We start from the raw sequence: 20,315 nt of genomic DNA, 5'->3' as shown, positions 1-20,315 counted from the left end.
GTAGACCTCTAGGTACTCTACCACTTTCAATGTATTTAGTTAATGAGGTCATTTCCCACCATTTTTTAAGTTCAGAAATACGTGCTTTTTCTAGTTGCTGTATAATATTGGAGGTAGTTTGTATCTGAACCCCCATGGGTCCACTGCTGGTTTTCGAGTTGTCAAACAGCTCGGCTGCTGCTTGTTCCCACATTTTTCTCCGTTCAGCCATTTCACATAAGGTTTGACACTATCTCGTAGCTTGTTTCAAATGTCAGATATGTAACTCTTAACAAAGAGGGCAGAGAATAAGAATAACAGGTTATGGACCAAAATTCTATAAATCGGGACTCTGTGTAAATATAAACCTATTCACAGCTAAATACCGTGTAGCTTGTGGATTATTTCAGATTCTGAATATATATATATCACTATGGTACATACATGTAGAGTTATATAAAGTAAAACATTGGTTACCTATAGAAACATACCTTCACAATATTTTTGCTCTCAATATTCTTGACACAATATTTTGTCAACACAATACTTTTTCTCTTATATTTTGTCAAAACACCTGTGCAGTTTCATAGTCACAACCTAAGTACTAAACATTCCTCACTCACTAGAAAACAAACAGGTGCACACGAACAGTTGTTAGCATTTTATTTAACTTTTGTAGCTACCTTTGTTTTTGAAGTTAAATATTCCCGCGAGTTTCTCTCTGGCCTCCAAAATATTATGAACACTTTGGGGGCAAATATACAAAAGAGGAGACCCGCACTTGAGGACAAAATAGCAAAAATTTCAACAGCAACTAGATACTTTCCCTTTGTGCTCAGATATGCAGGAATAAATGTTAGCCAGACACTGACAAACACAAGCATGCTGAAAGTGATGAACTTAGTCTCGTTGAAGCTGTCAGGTAAGTTCCTGGCTAGGAAGGAAACAATGAAGCTCACGTTGGCCAAAAGTCCCATAAAGGCCAACATGCTGTAGAACCAGATGATGGAGCCCTCATTGCATCCAAGTACTATCTCTTTCATGGCAGGGCCTGTACTGTGTTCTGGGAACGAAGGGGATATTGCCAGCCAAGCAATCCCAATGGTCACTTGAATTGAAGTGCAGGTCAGAACCAGGTTGTAGGCTACCTTTGGACCTAAGAACTTCTTGAGATTGCTGTTGGGCTTTGTGGCTCTGAAGATAATGACAACTGTAATAGTTTTAGCAAGCACACATGAAACACACAGGGAGAAGATGACTCCAAAGATGATCTGTCTCAACATACAGGTAACTTCCATTGGCCGGCCAATGAAATTTAAGGCACAAAGAAAACAAAGCATAAGAGATACAAGCAGAAGGTAACTGATGCCACGATTGTTAGCTTTCACCACTGGAGTGTCCCGGTACCAAAAGAAAACCCCAAAGACACAGGAAGCATTTAGGAAGAAGAAAATAGACATTAAAACTAGGATTAATCCCAGAGGCTCCTCAAAGGACAGAAAGTCAATAGATTTTGCTATACATTTGTCTCTTAAGTCACTGGACCAGTGATCATCAGGGCACTTCATGCAGTCTGTAGAATCTAATAAGACAAAGAAACATTGAAACCTTAGATCTGTGATAGATAAAAAAATGAAAGACAGAACTGCATTATATATATATCACAATGACAGGCAAAAAGAAATAAAGAAATTCATGGGTTCAGAAAGCAGACTTTCTGTTATTGGCATAACGTGTGCTGTTCTATGTTGTGTAATCAAGTAGAATTACCTAAAAAATCTGCAAGATTACCAAGAATTACATGAGAACAGTAATTCTGCAATTAGAGCTATTTGTAGTGCAAAAATGCCCCTCACATACAAAATGGACGTAAGGATGTATTTAAACTTAACAAAAAGCACTAAATGCAGCAGAACATGAATAGGGAGCTCAAACTTGCTAAATCTGCTCTTGAGGTAGGATTTTCCTCCATCTTATATCTGGCATTGATTACTGTTTTCTTTCTTTCGTGCACCAGATGCAAGGATGCATTTTGCACTGAGAAAAAGCACTAAATGCAGCAGAAAAAGAATAACGAGTATGAATGACAGCTTGCACTCGCTATATGTTCTCTCACTGCAGGATTTTTCCCCTAAATGTACCCGTAATTACACAAGCAAGAGTAATCATGCTATTATCCTTAGTTCTGTCTCAAAGAGTAAAGCAGAATTACCAAATTTACTCTATTTACTCCAGTGTAATTGAAATTTGGCACAGGCCTAATTTCAATATGTGTTTTATCAGCATATTCACAGGCCCCAAACCTTAATACTGAGCATGACTATTATGATCCCAACTAGGATTTTGCATCAATGGACAACCAAATTATGCAGCAAGTTTATCAAAATAATGCAGCAATATTATGTAGCACATTCTCTGGTAGCATTATTTTTATCCACTTCAGCAAGAAGCAAATTTTGGGAATGCTGCAGATTATGTGGTATCCAGAAAGAATCCACAAACAGACAAGAAAAAGAACATAACACAATGGTATATCTCTCAACGCTTTGGTTCAATGAAAATCTCAGCTAAAATACACAAAAACTAAAATCACTTAAAGAAGTAGTGCTGCTAAGCCTGATTCAATCCTGATTTCTACCCAGTCTCTCTCTTTGGGAATTCTCGCCATAGCCTCCTTCTAAGTGCAAGACCTAAAGAGCCCAGAACATGACCGAATCAGGGCAATAACTCTAATTTGCCAGGAGTGATGAAAAACTAGGATAAAGGATGAATGAGTTAGACAACAGGCGCTCGCCCAAAACTCTGCCCTCATGAAGTGAAAGCTGTAGGAGGCTGAACTGGCTCGTAGTGTGTACCAAGGGGTACTTACACCTTGCACCAGGCCCAGTTATCCCTTATTAGTGTATAGGGTGTCTAGCAGCTTAGGCTGATAGATAATGGTAGCTTAGCAGAGCAGCTTAGGCTGAACTAGGAGACGAGTGAAGCTCCTACAGTACCACAAGTGTCATATGCACAATATCATAAGAAAACACAATACACAGATATACTAAAAATAAAGGTACTTTATTTTTATGACAATATGCCAAAAGTATCTCAGTGAGTACCCTCAGTATGAGGATAGCAAATATACACAAGATATATGTACACAATACCAAAATATGCAGTAATAGTATTAGAAAACAGTGCAAACAATGTATAGTTACAATAGGATGCAATGGGGACACATAGGGATAGGGGCAACACAAACCATATACCCCAAAAGTGGAATGCGAACCACGAATGGACCCCAAACCTATGTGACCTTGTAGAGGGTCGCTGGGACTGTAAGAAAACAGTTAGGGTTAGAAAAATAGCCCACCCCAAGACCCTGAAAAGTAAGTGCAAAGTGCACTAAAGTTCCCCAAAGGACATAGAAGTCGTGATAGGGGAATTCTGCAGGAAAGACACAAACCAGCAATGCAACAATGATGGATTTCCAGTTGAGGGTACCTGTAGAACAAGGGGACCAAGTCCAAAAGTCACAAGCAAGTCGGAGATGGGCAGATGCCCAGGAAATGCCAGCTCTGGGTGCAAAGAAGCTGCTACTGGACAGTATAAGCTGAGGTTTCTGCAGGAACGACAAGGGCTAGAGACTTCCCCTTTGGAGGATGGATCCCCCACGCAGTGGAGAGTCGTGCAGAAGTGTTTTCCTGAAGAAAGACTGCCAACAAGCCTTGCTAGCTGCAAGTCATGCGGTTAGCGTTTTTGGATGCTGCTGTGGCCCAGGAGGGACCAGGATGTCGCCAATTGCGTCTGGGGACAGAGGGGGCATCGAGAAAGACAAGGAGCCCTCTCAGAAGCAGGCAGCACCCGCAGAAGTGCTGGAACAAGCACTACAAAGAGGAGTGAAACAGTGCTCTCCCGAAGTCGCACAAAGGAGTCCCACGTCGCCGGAGGACAACTTAGAAAGTCGTGCAATGCAGGTTAAAGTGCCGTGGACCCAGGCTTGGCTGTGCACAAAGAATTTCCGCCGGAAGTGCACAGAGGCCGGAGTAGCTGGTTCCCAGCAATGCAGTCTGGCATGGGGAGGCAAGGACTTACCTCCACCAAACCTGGACTGAAGAGTCACTGGACTGTGGGAGTCACTTGGACAGAGTTGCTGGATTCAAGGGACCTCGCTCATCGTGCTGAGAGGAGACCCAGGGTACCGGTGATGCAGTTCTTTGGTGCCTGCGGTAGCAGGGGGAAGATTCCGTCGACCCACGGGAGATTTCTTCTGAGCTTCTAGTGCAGAGAGGAGGCAGACTACCCCCACAGCATGCACCACCAGGAAAACAGTCGAGAAGGCGGCAGGATCAGCGTTACAGAGTTGCAGTAGTCATCTTCGCTACTTTGTTGCAGTTTTGCAGGCTTCCAGCGCGGTCAGCAGTCGATTCCTTGGCAGAAGGTGAAGAGAGAGATGCAGAGGAACTCTGATGAGCTCTTGCATTCGTTATCTAAGGAAATCCCCAAAGCAGAGACCCTAAATAGCCAGAAAAGAGGGTTTGGCTACTTAGGAGAGAAGATAGGCTAGCAACACCTGAAGGAGCCTATCAGAAGGAGTCTCTGATGTCACCTGCTGGCCCTGGCCACTCAGAGCAGTCCAGTGTGCCAGCAGCACCTCTGTTTACAAGATGGCAGAGGTCTGGAGCACACTGGAGGAGCTCTGGACACCTCCCAGGGGAGGTGCAGGTCAGGGGAGTGGTCACTCCCCTTTCCTTTGTCCAGTTTCGCGCCAGAGCAGGGCTAAGGGGTCCCTGAACCGGTGTAGACTGGCTTAGGCAGAAATGGGCACCATCTGTGCCCATGAAAGCATTTCCAGAGGCTGGGGGCGGCTACTCCTCCCCTGCCTTCACACCATTTTCCAAAGGGAGAGGGTGTAACACCCTCTCTCTGAGGAAGTCCTTTGTTCTGCCATCCTGGGCCAAGCCTGGCTGGACCCCAGAAGGGCAGAAACCTGTCTGAGGGGTTGGCAGCAGCAGCAGCTGCAGTGAAACCCCGGGAAAGGCAGTTTGGCAGTACCAGGGTCTGAACTACAGGCCCGTGGGATCATGGGATTGTGCCAACTATGCCAGGATGGCATAGAGGGGGCAATTCCATGATCATATACATGTTACATGGCCATATTCGGAGTTACCATTGTGAAGCTACACATAGGTATTGAACTATGTGTAGTGCACGCGTGTAATGGTGTCCCCGCACTCACAAAGTCCGGGGAATTTGCCCTGAACAATGTGGGGGCACCTTGGCTAGTGCCAGGGTGCCCACACGCTAAGTAACTTTGCACCTAACCTTTACCAGGTAAAGGTTAGACATATAGGTGACTTATAAGTTACTTAAGTGCAGTGGTAAATGGCTGTGAAATAACATGGACGTTATTTCACTCAGGCTGCAGTGGCAGGCCTGTGTAAGAATTGTCAGAGCTCCCTATGGGTGGCAAAAGAAATGCTGCAGCCCATAGGGATCTCCTGGAACCCCAATACCCTGGGTACCTTAGTATCATATACTTGGGAATTATAAGGGTGTTCCAGTATGCCAATGTAAATTGGTAAAATTGGTCACTAGCCTGTTAGTGACAATTTGAAAGAAATGAGAGAGCATAACCACTGAGGTTCTGGATAGCAGAGCCTCAGTGAGACAGTTAGTCATAACACAGGTAACACATTCAGGGCACACTTATGAGCACTGGGGCCCTGGCTGGCAGGGTCCCAGTGACACATACAACTAAAACAACATATATACAGTGAAAAATGGGGGTAACATGCCAGGCAAGATGGTACTTTCCTACACAACCCCCCCCCCAAACGAAGGACAATAAGACTAGTCATTCCCGGATGGGTCTTCATTGTCTAAGTGGAAATATCTGGAGAGTCCATCTGCATTGGAGTGGCTACTCCCAGGTCTATGTTCCACTGTATAGTCCATTCCCTGTAGGGATATGGACCACCTCAACAATTTAGGATTTTCACCTTTCATTTGTTTTAGCCAAAGTAGAGGTTTGTGGTCTGTCTGAACAATGAAGTGAGTGCCAAACAGGTATGGCCTCAACTTCTTCAGTGCCCAGACCACAGCAAAGGCCTCCCTCTCTATGGCAGACCAACACTTTTCTCTAGGGGTCAACCTCCTACTAATAAAAGCAACAGGTTGATCCTGGCCCTCAGAATTAAGTTGTGATAGGACTGCCCCTACTCCTAATTCAGATGCATCAGTTTGGACATAGAATTTTTTAGAGTAACAAGGGCTTTTCAGGACAGGTGCAGAGCACATGGCCTGCTTCAGCTCCTCAAAAGCTTTCTGACAGTTTGCTGTCCATAATACCTTTTTAGGCATTTTCTTGGATGTGAGGTCATTAAGAGGGGCTGCAATGGAGCCATAGTTCTTAATGAACCTCCTGTAATACCCAGTGAGGCCTAGGAAGGCTCTCACCTGAGTCTGAGTAGTAGGGGGAACCCAATCTATAATAGTTTGGATTTTCCTCTGAAGTGGTGCAATCTGTTCCCCACCAACAAGGTGTCCCAGATAAACCACCTTTCCCTGCCCTATCTGGCACTTTGAAGCCTTGATAGTGAGGCCTGCCTTTTGCAGGGCCTCTAAAACTTTCCATAGGTGGACCAGGTGATCATCCCAGCTGGAGCTAAAGACAGCTATATCGTCCAAATATGCTGCACTAAAAGCTTCCAGCCCTTGCAGGACTGTGTTCACCAACCTCTGAAAAGTGGCAGGTGCATTTTTCAATCCAAAAGGCATTACTGTGAATTGGTAATGGCCTCCAATGGTTGAAAATGCAGTTTTTGCTTTTGCATCTTCTGATAATTTGATCTGCCGATACCCTGCAGTCAAGTCAAAAGTGCTTAGATACTTGGCAGATGCCAGTGTATCTACTGTATGAGCTCATCTGCCCTGGGTATAGGGTGAGCATCAGTTTTGGTTACCTGGTTGAGACCTCTGTAGTCTACACAAAACCGCATTTCCTTCTTTCCATCCTTGGAATGAGGTTTTGGTACAAGTACCACAGGAGAAGCCCATGGACTTTCAGAGTGCTCAACCACTCCCAGTTCTAACATTTTCTGCACCTCTTGCTTTATGCAGTCTCTGACATGGTCAGGCTGCCTATAGATTTTACTTTTGACAGGCAAGCTGTCTCCAGTATCTATAGTGTGCTCACACCAAGAAGTGGTACCTGGCACAGTAGAGAAGAGTTCAGAAAACTGACCCAGGAGATTTATGCAGTGGTCTTTCTGCTCAGCAGTAAGACAATGTGCCAAAACTACACCTTCCACCAGAGCATCTTGTTCTGTGGAAGAGAAGAGATCAGGGAGAGGGTCACTCTCTTCTTCCTGTCCCTCATCAGTTGCCATGAGCAGGGTGAGATCAGCCCTGTCATAGTAGGGTTTTAGGCGATTGACATGGAGCACCCTAAGGGGACTCCTGGCAGTGCCTAAGTCAACTAAGTAGGTGACTTCACCCTTTTTCTCAACAATTGTGTGGAGTCCACTCCATTTATCTTGGAGTGCTCTTGGGGCCACAGGCTCCAAGACCCACACTTTCTGCCCTGGTTGGTACTGAACCAAAACAGCCTTCTGGTCATGCCATTGCTTTTGGAGCTCTTGGCTGGCCTGAAGGTTTTTACTGGCCTTTTTCATGTACTCAGCCATCCTTGATCTGAGGCCAAGTACATAGTCCACTATGTCTTGCTTTGGAGCTTTTAAAGGTTGTTCCCAACCCTCCTTAACAAGTGTTAGGGGACCTCTCACAGGGTGTCCAAAAAGAAGTTCAAAGGGGCTGAAGCCCACTCCTTTCTGGGGAACCTCCCTGTAAGCAAAAAGGAGGCATGGTAAAAGGATATCCCATCTCCTGCGGAGTTTTTCAGGGAGTCCCATAATCATGCCTTTGAGAGTTTTGTTAAATCTCTCCACCAGTCCATTTGTTTGTGGATGATAGGGTGTAGTGAACTTGTATGTCACACCACACTCTTTCCACATGGCCTTTAAGTAAGCAGGCATGAAATTGCTTCCCCTGTTTGATACCACCTCTTTTGGGAAGCCCACCCTGGAAAATATTCCCAGGAGGGCCTTTGCCACTGCAGGTGCTGTAGTGGTCCTTAGAGAAATTGCTTCAGGATATCTGGTGGCATGGTCCACTACCACCAAGATAAACCTATTGCCTGAAGCAGTAGGAGGGTCAAGGGGGCCAACTATGTCAACCCCTACCCTTTCAAAGGGAACCCCAACCACAGGCAGTGGAATAAGGGGTGCCTTTGGGGTGCCACCTGTCTTGCCACTGGCTTGACAGGTTTCACAGGACTTACAAAATTCTTTTGTGTCCTCAGACATTCTAGGCCAATGAAACAGGGGAACAAGCCTGTCCCAAGTTTTCATTTGCCCCAAATGTCCAGCTAAGGGAATGTCGTGAGCAAGAGTTAGGAGGAACTTTCTGTACTCCTGAGGAATCACCAATCTCCTGGCAGCTCCAGGTTTTGGATCCCTTGCTTCAGTGTACAAGAGGTTGTCCTCCCAATAAACTCTGTGAGAGTCACTGACATCCCCATTTGCTTGTTTGACAGCTTGCTGTCTTAGACCCTCTAGTGTGGGACAGGACTGCTGTGCCACACTCAGCTCCTCTCTGGCAGGCCCCCCTTCACCCAAAAGCTCAGCAGTGTCTGCTTCCAGCTCCTCTGGTGTAGGTTCTGCACAGGGTGGAAATTCTTCTTCCTCAGAAGTAGAATCCACTGTAGAGGGAGAGATAGTAGGTAGTGCTTTACTTCTACTAGTCCTAGCTTTAGGGAGCACTTGGTCCATTGTTCCAGGATCCAAGTCACCCTGTCCTTTTTGCTTTTTGGCCTGAGCCCTTGTCAAAGCAAAAATATGCCCTGGAATGCCCAGCATTGCTGTATGAGCCTCCAACTCCACTTCTGCCCAAGCTGATGTCTCTAAATCATTCCCTAATAGACAGTCTACAGGTAAATCTGAGGCAAGTCAAACTTTCTTTGGGCCAGTAACCCCCCCCCCAGTTGAGATTCACAACAGCCATGGGGTGGCTAAGGGTGTTGTTATGAGCATCGGTTACTTGGTACTGGTGACCAAGTAGGTGTTGTTCAGGGTGGACCAGTTTCTCTATTACCATTGTAACACTGGCACCAGTGTCCCTGTAGGCCTGAACCTCAACACCATTTATTAGGGGTAGTTGCTTGTACTTATCCATGTTAAGGGGACAAGAAACTAAGGTGGCTAAATCAATAGCCCCCTCAGAGACTAACACAGCCTCTGTGGTCTCCCTAATCAGACCAACCCCAACTAAGTTACCAAAAGTGAGCCCAGCTACTCCGTTAGATTGGCTATTAGTAGGTTTGCTCCCACCACCACTGCTATTAGTAGGGACACTAGGTGTAGCAGTAGGTGTTGTAGTGGTAGGAGCCTTGGTGCTTTTCTTTGGACAACTGGGATCTGTTGTCCAATGGCCTTTTATTTTACATAAATAGCACCATGGTTTATTTTCTTTGTTTTGATTTGAAGAGGATTTGGACCCACAACCCCCACCAGAGTGTTTTTGTGGGCCTGATGAAGACTCATTTTTAGATTTGTCCCCACCCTTGTCAGAAGACTTACCATCCTTCTTCTTATTGCCATCTTTGTCACCCCCTGTATGAACTTTTCTGTTCACCCTTGTTCTGACCCATTTGTCTGCCTTCTTTCCCAATTCTTGGGGAGAGGTCAGATCAGAGTCCACCAAGTACTGGTGCAACAAATCAGACACACAATTATTAAGAATATGCTCTCTCAGGATCAAGTTATACAGGCTTTCATAATCAGTAACTTTACTGCCATGTAACCACCCCTCCAAGGCCTTCACTGAATGGTCAATGAAATCAACCCAGTCTTGTGAAGACTCCTTTTTGGTCTCTCTGAACTTCATCCTGTACTGTTCAGTGGTTAAGCCATAACCATCCAGGAGTGCATTCTTAAGAATTTTGAAATCATTGGCTTCACTTTCTTTTACAGTAAGGAGCCTATCCCTACATTTTCCACTAAATGATAGCCATAGGATAGCAGCCCACTGCCTTTGAGGGACATCCTGTACAACACAGGCCCTCTCAAGTGCAGCAAACCACTTGTTAATGTCATCCCCCTCCTTATAAGGGGGAACTATCTTGTGCAGATTCCTAGAATCATGCTCTTTTGCAGGATGACTATTGGGAATACTGCTGCTGCCACCATGGGTTTCTAACCCCAATTTCTGTCTCTCCTTCTCTACTTCTAAGGACTGTCTATCCAAATCCAGCTGTTGCTTCTTGAGCTTCAGTCTGGTTTGTTCCACTCTCAATCTATTGAGCTCCCTTTCTAATAATCTGTCATCAGGGTGGGTGGGTGGGACATTCTTTGAAACAGACGCATGGTGAGAATGGACAGAAGGAGACCCATCCCTTACTGAAGGCATCCTAACAGCTTGGTTAACAGAAATATAACTTCTACTGTGGTGAGAATGACTACTCTTGCTATGATGTGAGACAACACTATCAGTCTGGTGTGATTCTATATCAGTACCAACTATGCTAGGCTGTCTAGTAATAGGCAGGCTAGGAAGTTTCTTTCCTGACTCTTTTTCTAGGGGAGTCCCTGGATCAGATTGTGAACCATTAGCTACTTTTTCAACAGATGGGGCACCCTTGGCCTTATCTTGTTCTATAAGCATGTTAACCAATAGTTCTCTGGAGGGATTCTTCCCTACACATAAACCTCTTTCTATGCAGAGACTCCTTGCTCCTTTCCAGCTAAGGTGATCATAAGCAATTTTGGACAGATCAACAGTTTGGCCTGTACCAGAGATTTTTAGAAAGTGTTTAAGTGACAGAAAAAGTGAGAAAAAGTTTTTTAGAACTTTTTGAGAGGACAGAAAAAAACTTTTTAAACTTTTAAGAACTTTTTCGAAAGTTTAGAGGTACTTTTCAGCACTTAGAAAAGAGTGAAAAGAGGAAATGCAAAACTTTTTGGTTAGGTGTACATACACTGAACTTGTTTTGTATATTTTTCTCTTATGAAAAGTACAATGACAGAAGTGGTAAGTAGTTGCAAAGGACTTATCCCACCGCTGCACAACCAATGTAGGAGGCTGGACTGGCTCGTAGTGTGTACCAAGGGGTACTTATACCTTGCACCAGGCCCAGTTATCCCTTATTAGTGTATAGGGTGTCTAGCAGCTTAGGCTGATAGATAATGGTAGCTTAGCAGAGCAGCTTAGGCTGAACTAGGAGACGAGTGAAGCTCCTACAGTACCACAAGTGTCATATGCACAATATCATAAGAAAACACAATACACAGATATACTAAAAATAAAGGTACTTTATTTTTATGACAATATGCCAAAAGTATCTCAGTGAGTACCCTCAGTATGAGGATAGCAAATATACACAAGATATATGTACACAATACCAAAATATGCAGTAATAGTATTAGAAAACAGTGCAAACAATGTATAGTTACTATAGGATGCAATGGGGACACATAGGGATAGGGGCAACACAAACCATATACTCCAAAAGTGGAATGCGAACCACGAATGGACCCCAAACCAATGTGACCTTGTAGAGGGTCGCTGGGACTGTAAGAAAACAGTTAGGGTTAGAAAAATAGCCCACCCCAAGACCCTGAAAAGTGAGTGCAAAGTGCACTAAAGTTCCCCAAAGGACATAGAAGTCGTGATAGGGGAATTCTGCAGGAAAGACACAAACCAGCAATGCAATAACGATGGATTTCCAGTCGAGGGTACCTGTGGAATAAGGGGACCAAGTCCAAAAGTCACAAGCAAGTCGGAGATGGGCAGATGCCCAGGAAATGCCAGCTGTGGGTGCAAAGAAGCTGCTACTGGACAGTAGAAGCTGAGGTTTCTGCAGGAACGACAAGGGGTAGAGACTTCTCCTTTGGAGGATGGATCCCCCACGCTGTGGAAAGTTGTGCAGAAGTGTTTTCCTGAAGAAAGACTGCCAACAAGCCTTGCTAGCTGCAAGTCATGCGGTTAGTGTTTTTGGATGCTGCTGTGGCTCAGGAGGGACCAGGATGTCGCCAATTGCGTCTGGGGACAGAGGGGTCGTCAAGCAAGACAAGGAGCCCTCTCAGAAGCAGGCAGCACCCGCAGAAGTGCCAGAACAGGTACTACATAGAGGAGTGAAACTGTGCTCTCACGAAGTCGCACAAAGGAGTCCCATGTCGCCGGAGGACAACTTAGAAAGTCGTACAATGCAGGTTAGAGTGCCGTGGACCCAGGCTTGGCTGTGCACAAAGAATTTCCACCAGAAGTGCACAGAGGCCGGAGTAGCTGCAAAAGTCGCGGTTCCCAGCAATGCAGTCTGGCTTGGGGAGGCAAGGACTTACCTCCACCAAACTTGGACTGAAGAGTCACTGGACTGTGGGAGTCACTTGGAGAGAGTTGCTGGATTCAAAGGACCTCGCTCGTCGTGCTGAGAAGAGACCCAGGGTACCGGTGATGCAGTTCTTTGGTGCCTGCGGTAGCAGGGGGAAGATTCCATCGACCCACAGGAGATTTCTTCGGAGCTTCTAGTGCAGAGAGGAGGCAGACTACCCCCACAGCATGCACCACCAGGAAAACAGTTGAGAAGGCGGCAGGATCAGCGTTACAGAGTTGCAGTAGTCATCTTCGCTACTTTGTTGCAGTTTTGCAGGCTTCCAGCGTGGTCAGCAGTCGATTCCTTGGCAGAAGGTGAAGAGAGAGATGCAGAGGAACTCTGATGAGCTCTTGCATTCGTTATCTAAGGAAATCCCCAAAGCAGAGACCCTAAATAGCCAGAAAAGAGGGTTTGGCTACTTAGGAGAGAAGATAGGCTAGCAACACCTGAAGGAGCCTATCAGAAAGAGTCTCTGATGTCACCTGCTGGCCCCGGCCACTCAGAGCAGTCCAGTGTGCCAGCAGCACCTCTGTTTCCAAGATGGCAGAGGTCTGGAGCACACTGGAGGAGCTCTGGGCACCTCCCCTGGGGAGGTGCAGGTCAGGGGAGTGGTCACTCCCCTTTCCTTTGTCCAGTTTCGCGCCAGAGCAGGGCTAAGGGGTCCCTGAACCGGTGTAGACTGGCTTATGCAGAAATGGGCACCATCTGTGACCATGAAAGCATTTCCAGAGGCTGGGGGCGGCTACTCCCCCCCTGCCTTCACACCATTTTCCAAAGGGAGAGGGTGTAACACCCTCTCTCTGAGGAAGTCCTTTGTTCTGCCATCCTGGGCCAAGCCTGGCTGGACCCCAGGAGGGCAGAAACCTGTCTGAGGGGTTGGCAGCAGCAGCAGCTGCAGTGAAACCCCGGGAAAGGCAGTTTGGCAGTACCAGGGTCTGAGCTACAGACCCGTGGGATCATGGGATTGTGCCAACTATGCCAGGATGGCATAGAGGGGGCAATTCCATGATCATAGACATGTTACATGGCCATATTCGGAGTTACCATTGTGAAGCTACACATAGGTAGTGACCTCTGTGTAGTGCGCGCGTGTAATGGTGTCCCCGCACTCACAAAGTCCGGGGAATTTGCCCTGAACAATGTGGGGGCACCTTGGCTAGTGCCAGGGTGCCCACACTCTAAGTAACTTTGCACCTAACCTTTACCAGGTAAAGGTTAGACATATAGGTGACTTATAAGTTACTTAAGTGCAGTGGTAAATGGCTGTGAAATAACGTGGACGTTATTTCACTCAGACTGCAGTGGCAGGCCTGTGTAAGAATTGTCAGAGCTCCCTATGGGTGGCAAAAGAAATGCTGCAGCCCATAGGGATCTCCTGGAACCCCAATACCCTGGGTACCTTAGTACCATATACTAGGGAATTATAAGGGTGTTCCAGTATGCCAATTTAAATTGGTAAAATTGGTCACTAGCCTGTTAGTGACAATTTGAAAGAAATGAGAGAGCATAACCACTGAGGTTCTGGATAGCAGAGCCTCAGTGAGACAGTTAGTCATAACACAGGTAACACATTCAGGGCACACTTATGAGCACTGGGGCCCTGGCTGGTAGGGTCCCAGTGACACATACAACTAAAACAACATATATACAGTGAAAAATGGGGGTAACATGCCAGGCAAGATGGTACTTTCCTTCAAAAGCTTGTTGGAAAAGTTCAGCAATAAAGACCAATTCTAGAAGGGACGGAACTTGGAGCCTTATTATAAGTCCAATGGTCTCAAGACTGCCAGACTCGTGGTGGCGGTCGGACTGCCGCGGCTGTACAGCAGTCATGACAACTTCTATAATGTCCTTATAACTATACATAAAACATTGGCAGTAAACTTTTTGAAGAAAAAGCTGTGCTTGGCGAGGGTGCGAGTTAGAGTTACCTTGGGGTGTCAGTTATAGTTGCTTGAAAGAAATCCAACTATATCTTCTGAATTTCTATGGTTTTTTTATGAGTAAATTTAGAACCTAACTATAACGTCTGTTAGAAATTGGGTCTCTAGTTGACAGAGGTATGCACCCTGTCCAAGTAGGGGCCACAGTCCTAATCAGGGTAAGTCACAACACAACCCAAATTATCCTCTGCTCACCCTCTGGTAGCTTGGCACAGAGCAGGCAGGCTTAAGTAGAAGGCAATTTGTAAAGTATCTGTACAATAACTCATACAGTAACATAATGAAAACACCACAAACGACAGGGTTAGAAACATAGATAATAATTATCTGAATAAAATAAGCTCAAAACGACAAAAATCGAATATGCACAAGTTGAGATATCACCTTTTAAAAACTTAAAAGAGTCTTGCTCCTCAAGAGTCAGTGGCTGTATCTTTGTAAAACACAGTACCTGAGATGCGTCAAAAATAACAACGCACAGGGGCCGCATAGAAGGAGATGCATTGAAAAATAAGGCACTGCATCAGATCTTCTGGAGCAGCACAGACGATGCATTGTTTCTTTCCATGCAGCAAGGTGATGCTTCGAGTGCAGCCTTGGTTCCTCAATATGATGTGGGGATAGTTTGACACCCGGGGATGATGCGTTCAAAATCCTTGACATGCTGGTAGGAAGGAGCAGGCACTGCATCGATCCGATAGGAGATGCAATAAACTTTCAGCTGTGAGACAGGTGCTGAGTCGATTTCCAGTTGCGAGTTTACCGCTGCGTTGTTCCGGTTGGTGGTATGGCGATTTTCTAGCCTCAATGCAGGTGGTGCATTTATTTCTGTTGAGGATTTCCTGAAGGGGTGAAGTCTTTGTTGGCCCCGAATTCAGAAACAGGAGGCACACTTAATCCAAGCCCTTGGAGAGGACTTTAGCAGGAAGGCAGAGTCCTTCCAGCAGATTCAGGAGCACCAGGCAGTAGGGAAACAAGCAGAAAAGCAGTCCTTCAGCAAAGCAGTCCAGATGAGTCCTTTGGGCAGCCAGGCAGTCTCTCTGACATAGTCCAGGAGTAGGTTCAGAAGTGTCTCATTTAGTGGAGTCAGAGACCCAGTTTACATATCAAAAAATGCCTTTGAAGTGGGGGAACCTCAAAGAGTGGTTTTGAAGTGCACAAGTTCCTCTTTCAGCCCAGTCTGCCAGGATCCCTGTGGGAAATTGTCAGTCCTTGGTGTGAGAGCAGGCCACTGACCTTTGAAGAGAGAGCATCTCAACCCTTCCTGCCCAGGGAGACCCATTCAGTATGCATACAAATGCAGATGTGACTAATTGCCCTGATTTATGGTTGTCTGGGTGGAATACCCAAAGGAAGCTGTCAACCAGCACAGACCTGGGTGGATTAGAGACAGGCATGTAAGGCACTCATGGCATTAAGTGCAGAGAAATGCCCACTTTCTAAAAGTGACATTTCTAAAATAGTAAATCCAACTTCACCAATAAGCAAGATTTTCTATTACCATTCTGGCAATACTAAACATGACAGGGCTACTCATTCCAGATAAGAATCTACCACTTAAATGTATATTAAGGCAGTTCTAATGCTAGTCTATGAGAGGAGTAGGCATCACAATAGTCATCACAATAGTGAAAAATGAATTGGTAAGTTTTTCACTACCAGGACATGTAAAACACATAAGTACATTTCCTACCTTTTCCTTACATAGCACCCTGGCCTATGGGTCACCTAGGGCCTACCTTAGGGGTGACTTATATGTAGTAAAAGGGGAGTTTAAGGCTCAGAAAGTAGTTATAAATACCAAGTCGAAGTGGAAGTGAAACTGCACACAGAGGCCTTGCAATGGCAGGCCTGAGACATGGTTAAGGAGCTACTTATATGGGTGGCACAATCAGTGCTGCAGGCCCACTAATAGCATTTAACTTACAGGCCCTGGGCACAGATAGGGCACTTCACTAGAGACTTACAGGTATATATATGAATACAAAAAACAAACATGTATGTTTTGTGTTTAATGTGTTTATTTTATATAAGTATATTGGTATAGATAGCATTAAATATTAGTGGAATATATTTAATTTACTTATAGTAAATTTATATATGAAAATACTTAACATATAATTCTTTAACACTACTATAAACTCCTTATCAAAATGTAGATATTTTCCCTGTTTTTGTTCAATACTAGTGTCAATTATATTAGTTTCTGATATTTTTTAACTTACTATTCTAAGTATAGGAGCACAATATTGTTGTAAATGGTATTTTCCACAAAATTTTAGGAATTTGGCCAGTCATGTCAAACTCTGACACCACTTCATGAACGTCCATCTTATTTTATGCCACATCTGACTATCATTCACTGCCTGTTCTTGATTTGGTAAATTGGAGTCCAGTCCTCAGGGTAATAAGCAACAGTGCTTTACTAAGTGCACAAAGCAAAGAAAGAAAAGTAATTAATTCATAGAAAAATCATTATTTGAGAAATTGTTTTGTTGGCTGAGTGAGGTAAACCCTGATCAGGCAACAGGCACAATCCGTGCCAGGGTTCTCCCCCCTAAAGTCACAAAATTAACCTGTGCTTAGCCCTCGGGTGACTTGGAACAAAAACAGTTGGGCTTCACTTAGTAGCAATGTCTAAAGTGTTTCTGCAGCACACAAACAGTAACAAAGTGAAAATACAACTAAAGAAAATGCCTACACCAATTTAGAAAAATAGAGAAAAAGTTAATAAATTACCTGACATCAAAACAAAAAATCATCACCAGAAGAACTGGGTTTTGGGCTTTACAGGTTTAACTTGAAAGCTATCACCTAAAGGATCAAAGCGCTATCCATAGTCATCTAGTCATGTGAGACCGGGTCAAAGTAAAAAGATACAGCCACATGACTTATAAATGCTCATGAAGGCCTGAGGATTAAAAATGTTAGATTCTACTCCTAGTATAGACATGACACAATCAAATTGGCTCCACATGTCAAAGTGTAGGTGCTATTGGGGTAGGGGCTGCAGGAGAGTAAAGGGTTCAACAAGGTCACTTGTGTTTGCAAAATGATTCCAGTTAAAACATCTTCATGTGACATATGTATGTATAATTTAATGGCTTGCTGCTATTCGCGTGGTCCCAAATGCACCTTGGTTATTTGCAAAGAGCCCTGCAAACCATCCTTTTCGTTTAGATCTCTGCAAATGCATCACTTCCCTGATTAGGTCACTGGGCTGAGGTACTTCAGGAATACCAGGATTATATCTTTGTTCAATGTTTTCCTCATTACTGACAACGTGCCTTTTTAGCCTCCCTGAAAAAGCTCATTCTGGCTTGTTGGTGTGTGTCGTAGATGGGCTAGAAGTGAAGGTCAGGGAGGTGACAGTAAGAGAGATCATGAAACCTAATTTAAGGGAAAACCATACCAGACAGACAGAGGCCCATATTTATACTTTTGACGCAAACCAGTGCTGGCGTCAAAAATGGTACCGCCGGCTAACGCCATTTTTACGCGCCATGCGGGCACCATATTTAAGGATTGACGTTGCCGGTGCTGCGGGCTCGCCAGAGTAAAAAAAAATGACTCAAACCAGGCAGTGCCGGCGTAGGGGAATTGCGGGTTGTGCGTCAAAAAATGGTGGAAGTCAGATTTGAGTAAAAAATCATGGCTCAAACCGGACTTGCGCCATTTTTTGGTGCACAACCCCCATTGAAATGACTCCTGTCTTAGCAAAGACAGGAGTCTTGCCCCCTTGCCAAATGGCCCAATGGCCATGCCCAGGGGACAGAAGTCCCCTGGGCATGGCCATTGGGCAAAGTGGCATGTTGGGGGGCCCAAATGAGGACCCCCATGCCACTTTAAAAATAAAAATAATAATACATACCTGAACTTACCTGTACTTACCTGGGATGTGTCCCCCCATCCATGGGTGTGCGAGGGTGGCAGGAGTTGTCCCTGGTGGTAAGGAAGGGCACCTCTGGACTGCTTCCATGGTCAGAGATCATGGAAGTGAGCCCACAGGTACCTTAACGCCTGCCCTCACCCAGGTGTTAAAAAACGGCGCGCATCAGGCTGGGCACCGTTTTTTAAGGCCCACCTCCTCCTGTGCGTCAAAATGACGCAGGAGTATAAATAAGGAGCACAGGCCTCTAAGTCATTTTTTGGGCGGGAACGCCTACCTTGCATGTCATTAACGCAAGGCGATTTACCGCATCCAAAAAGTTACGCACACGGAGGAATTTTGACGTCCGCGGGGTCGGGGGTCCAAGTATAAAAATTGGGCAAGGTTTGCGCTGAATGTGCGTCCAAATTTTGGACGCACATTCGGCGCAAACAGAGTATAAATATGCCCCAGAGAGTGTGAAAGGAAACGGGGCTAGGACATGGAAAGAAACGAATTGCAATAAACACAGGAAAGTGAAACGAAAAAGAGGGATGGACACAATGGGGGATTAGGAAAAAATCTGAAATGAGGGAAAAAGCAATAAGAAGAGGAAGGAGGAGAAGTAAACTAATAGATTTAGAGCTACCTGAAAAGTAACAAGAGAAAGGAAATAATTTGTCTTTTCTATAATAAAAAGTTTTACAGAGCTTCAGTAACAGACAACACAGTACGTGTACAAGGACACTGTCATTGCTAAAATTTCTAAAACACACACAAACTCCAAAGTACTGTATTATTAACTTCACCCTGAACTTTGGATTGTAGGCCAGATACAAATGTAAACCCATCGTAGTGTGATAATAGTCATTGTTAAATGTTGTGATGGATGTAGGCACATGCTTTGAAATTCCTTCAGTAATGATTTTTTCAATCAAAGGCCCACATTTAAGAAAAGTGGTGCTGCATACAATGCAGCACCACTTTTCTTGCGCCCCTTAGCACTCCCCTACAGATACTATGTGTGTGCCGTATTTAACATACTGTGCACCACGGTGCAGGGTAGGTGCAATAGCGTCAAAGGTTTTGACGCTATTGATATACTGTGTGGGATTAGTGACAACATTTTGGGGTTAATCCTGCAGAGTTAATAGGGGTGTAAGGAAATGCATCCTTGGCATGGTTACCCCCTGACTTTTTGCCTTTGCTGATGCTATGTTTTGATTTGAAAGTGTGCTGAGGCCTGCTGACCAGGCCCCAGCACCAGTGTTCTTTCCCTAACCTGTACTTTTGTTTTACACAATTGGCACACCCTGGCATCCAGGTAAGTCCCTTGTAACTGGTACCCCTGGTACCAAGGGCCCTGATGCCAGGGAAGGTCTCTAAGGGCTGCAGCATATCTTATGCCACCCTGGGGACCCCTCACTCAGCACAGACACACTGCTTGCCAGCTTGTGTGTGCTGGTGAGGACAAAACGAGTAAGTCGACATGGCACTCCCCTCAGGGTGCCATGCCAACCTCACACTGCCTATGCAGTATAGATAAGTCACCCCTCTAGCAGGCCTTACAGCCCTAAGGCAGGGTGCACTATACCATAGGTGAGGGCACCAGTGCATGAGCACTGTGCCCCTACAGTGTCTAAGCAAAACCTTAGACATTGTAAGTGCAGGGTAGCCATAAGAGTATATGGTCTGGGAGTCTGTCAAACACGAACTCCACAGCACCATAATGGCTACACTGAAAACTGGGAAGTTTGGTATCAAACTTCTCAGCACAATAAATGCACACTGATGCCAGTGTACATTTTATTGTGAAATACACCCCAGAGGGCACCTTAGAGGTGCCCCCTGAAACCTTAACCAACTACCCGTGTAGGCTGACTGGTTTTAGCAGCCTGCCACACTCAAGACATGTTGCTGGCCCCATGGGGAGAGTGCCTTTGTTACTCTGAGGCCAGTAACAAAGCCTGCACTGGGTGGAGATGCTATCACCTCCCCCAGGCAGGAGCTGTAACACCTGGCGGTGAGCCTCAAAGGCTCACCCCCTTTGTTCCAGCACCACAGGGCACTCCAGCTAGTGGAGTTGCCCGCCCCCTCCGTTCACGGCCCC

General features: G+C 45.4%; 1 protein-coding gene across 1 annotated transcript in view; it reads right to left on the bottom strand.

Annotated features, from left to right (window-relative positions):
• Positions 1-641: 641 nt before the first annotated feature.
• LOC138246924 (vomeronasal type-2 receptor 26-like) overlaps positions 642-20,315 on the bottom strand; it is a 234,444-nt gene continuing 214,770 nt past the window's right edge. Inside the window, exon 4 of the mRNA XM_069201671.1 lies at positions 642-1,561. Within this exon, the coding sequence (XP_069057772.1) occupies positions 642-1,561 (920 nt within the window). The remainder of the gene's footprint in view (positions 1,562-20,315) is intronic.

Source organism: Pleurodeles waltl, chromosome 7 (genome assembly GCF_031143425.1).
Source record: "Pleurodeles waltl isolate 20211129_DDA chromosome 7, aPleWal1.hap1.20221129, whole genome shotgun sequence".
Taxonomy (NCBI): Eukaryota; Metazoa; Chordata; class Amphibia; order Caudata; family Salamandridae; genus Pleurodeles; species Pleurodeles waltl.
The sequence above is the reverse complement of the archived record's forward strand: the minus strand, read 5'-3'. Positions and strand labels throughout refer to the sequence as shown.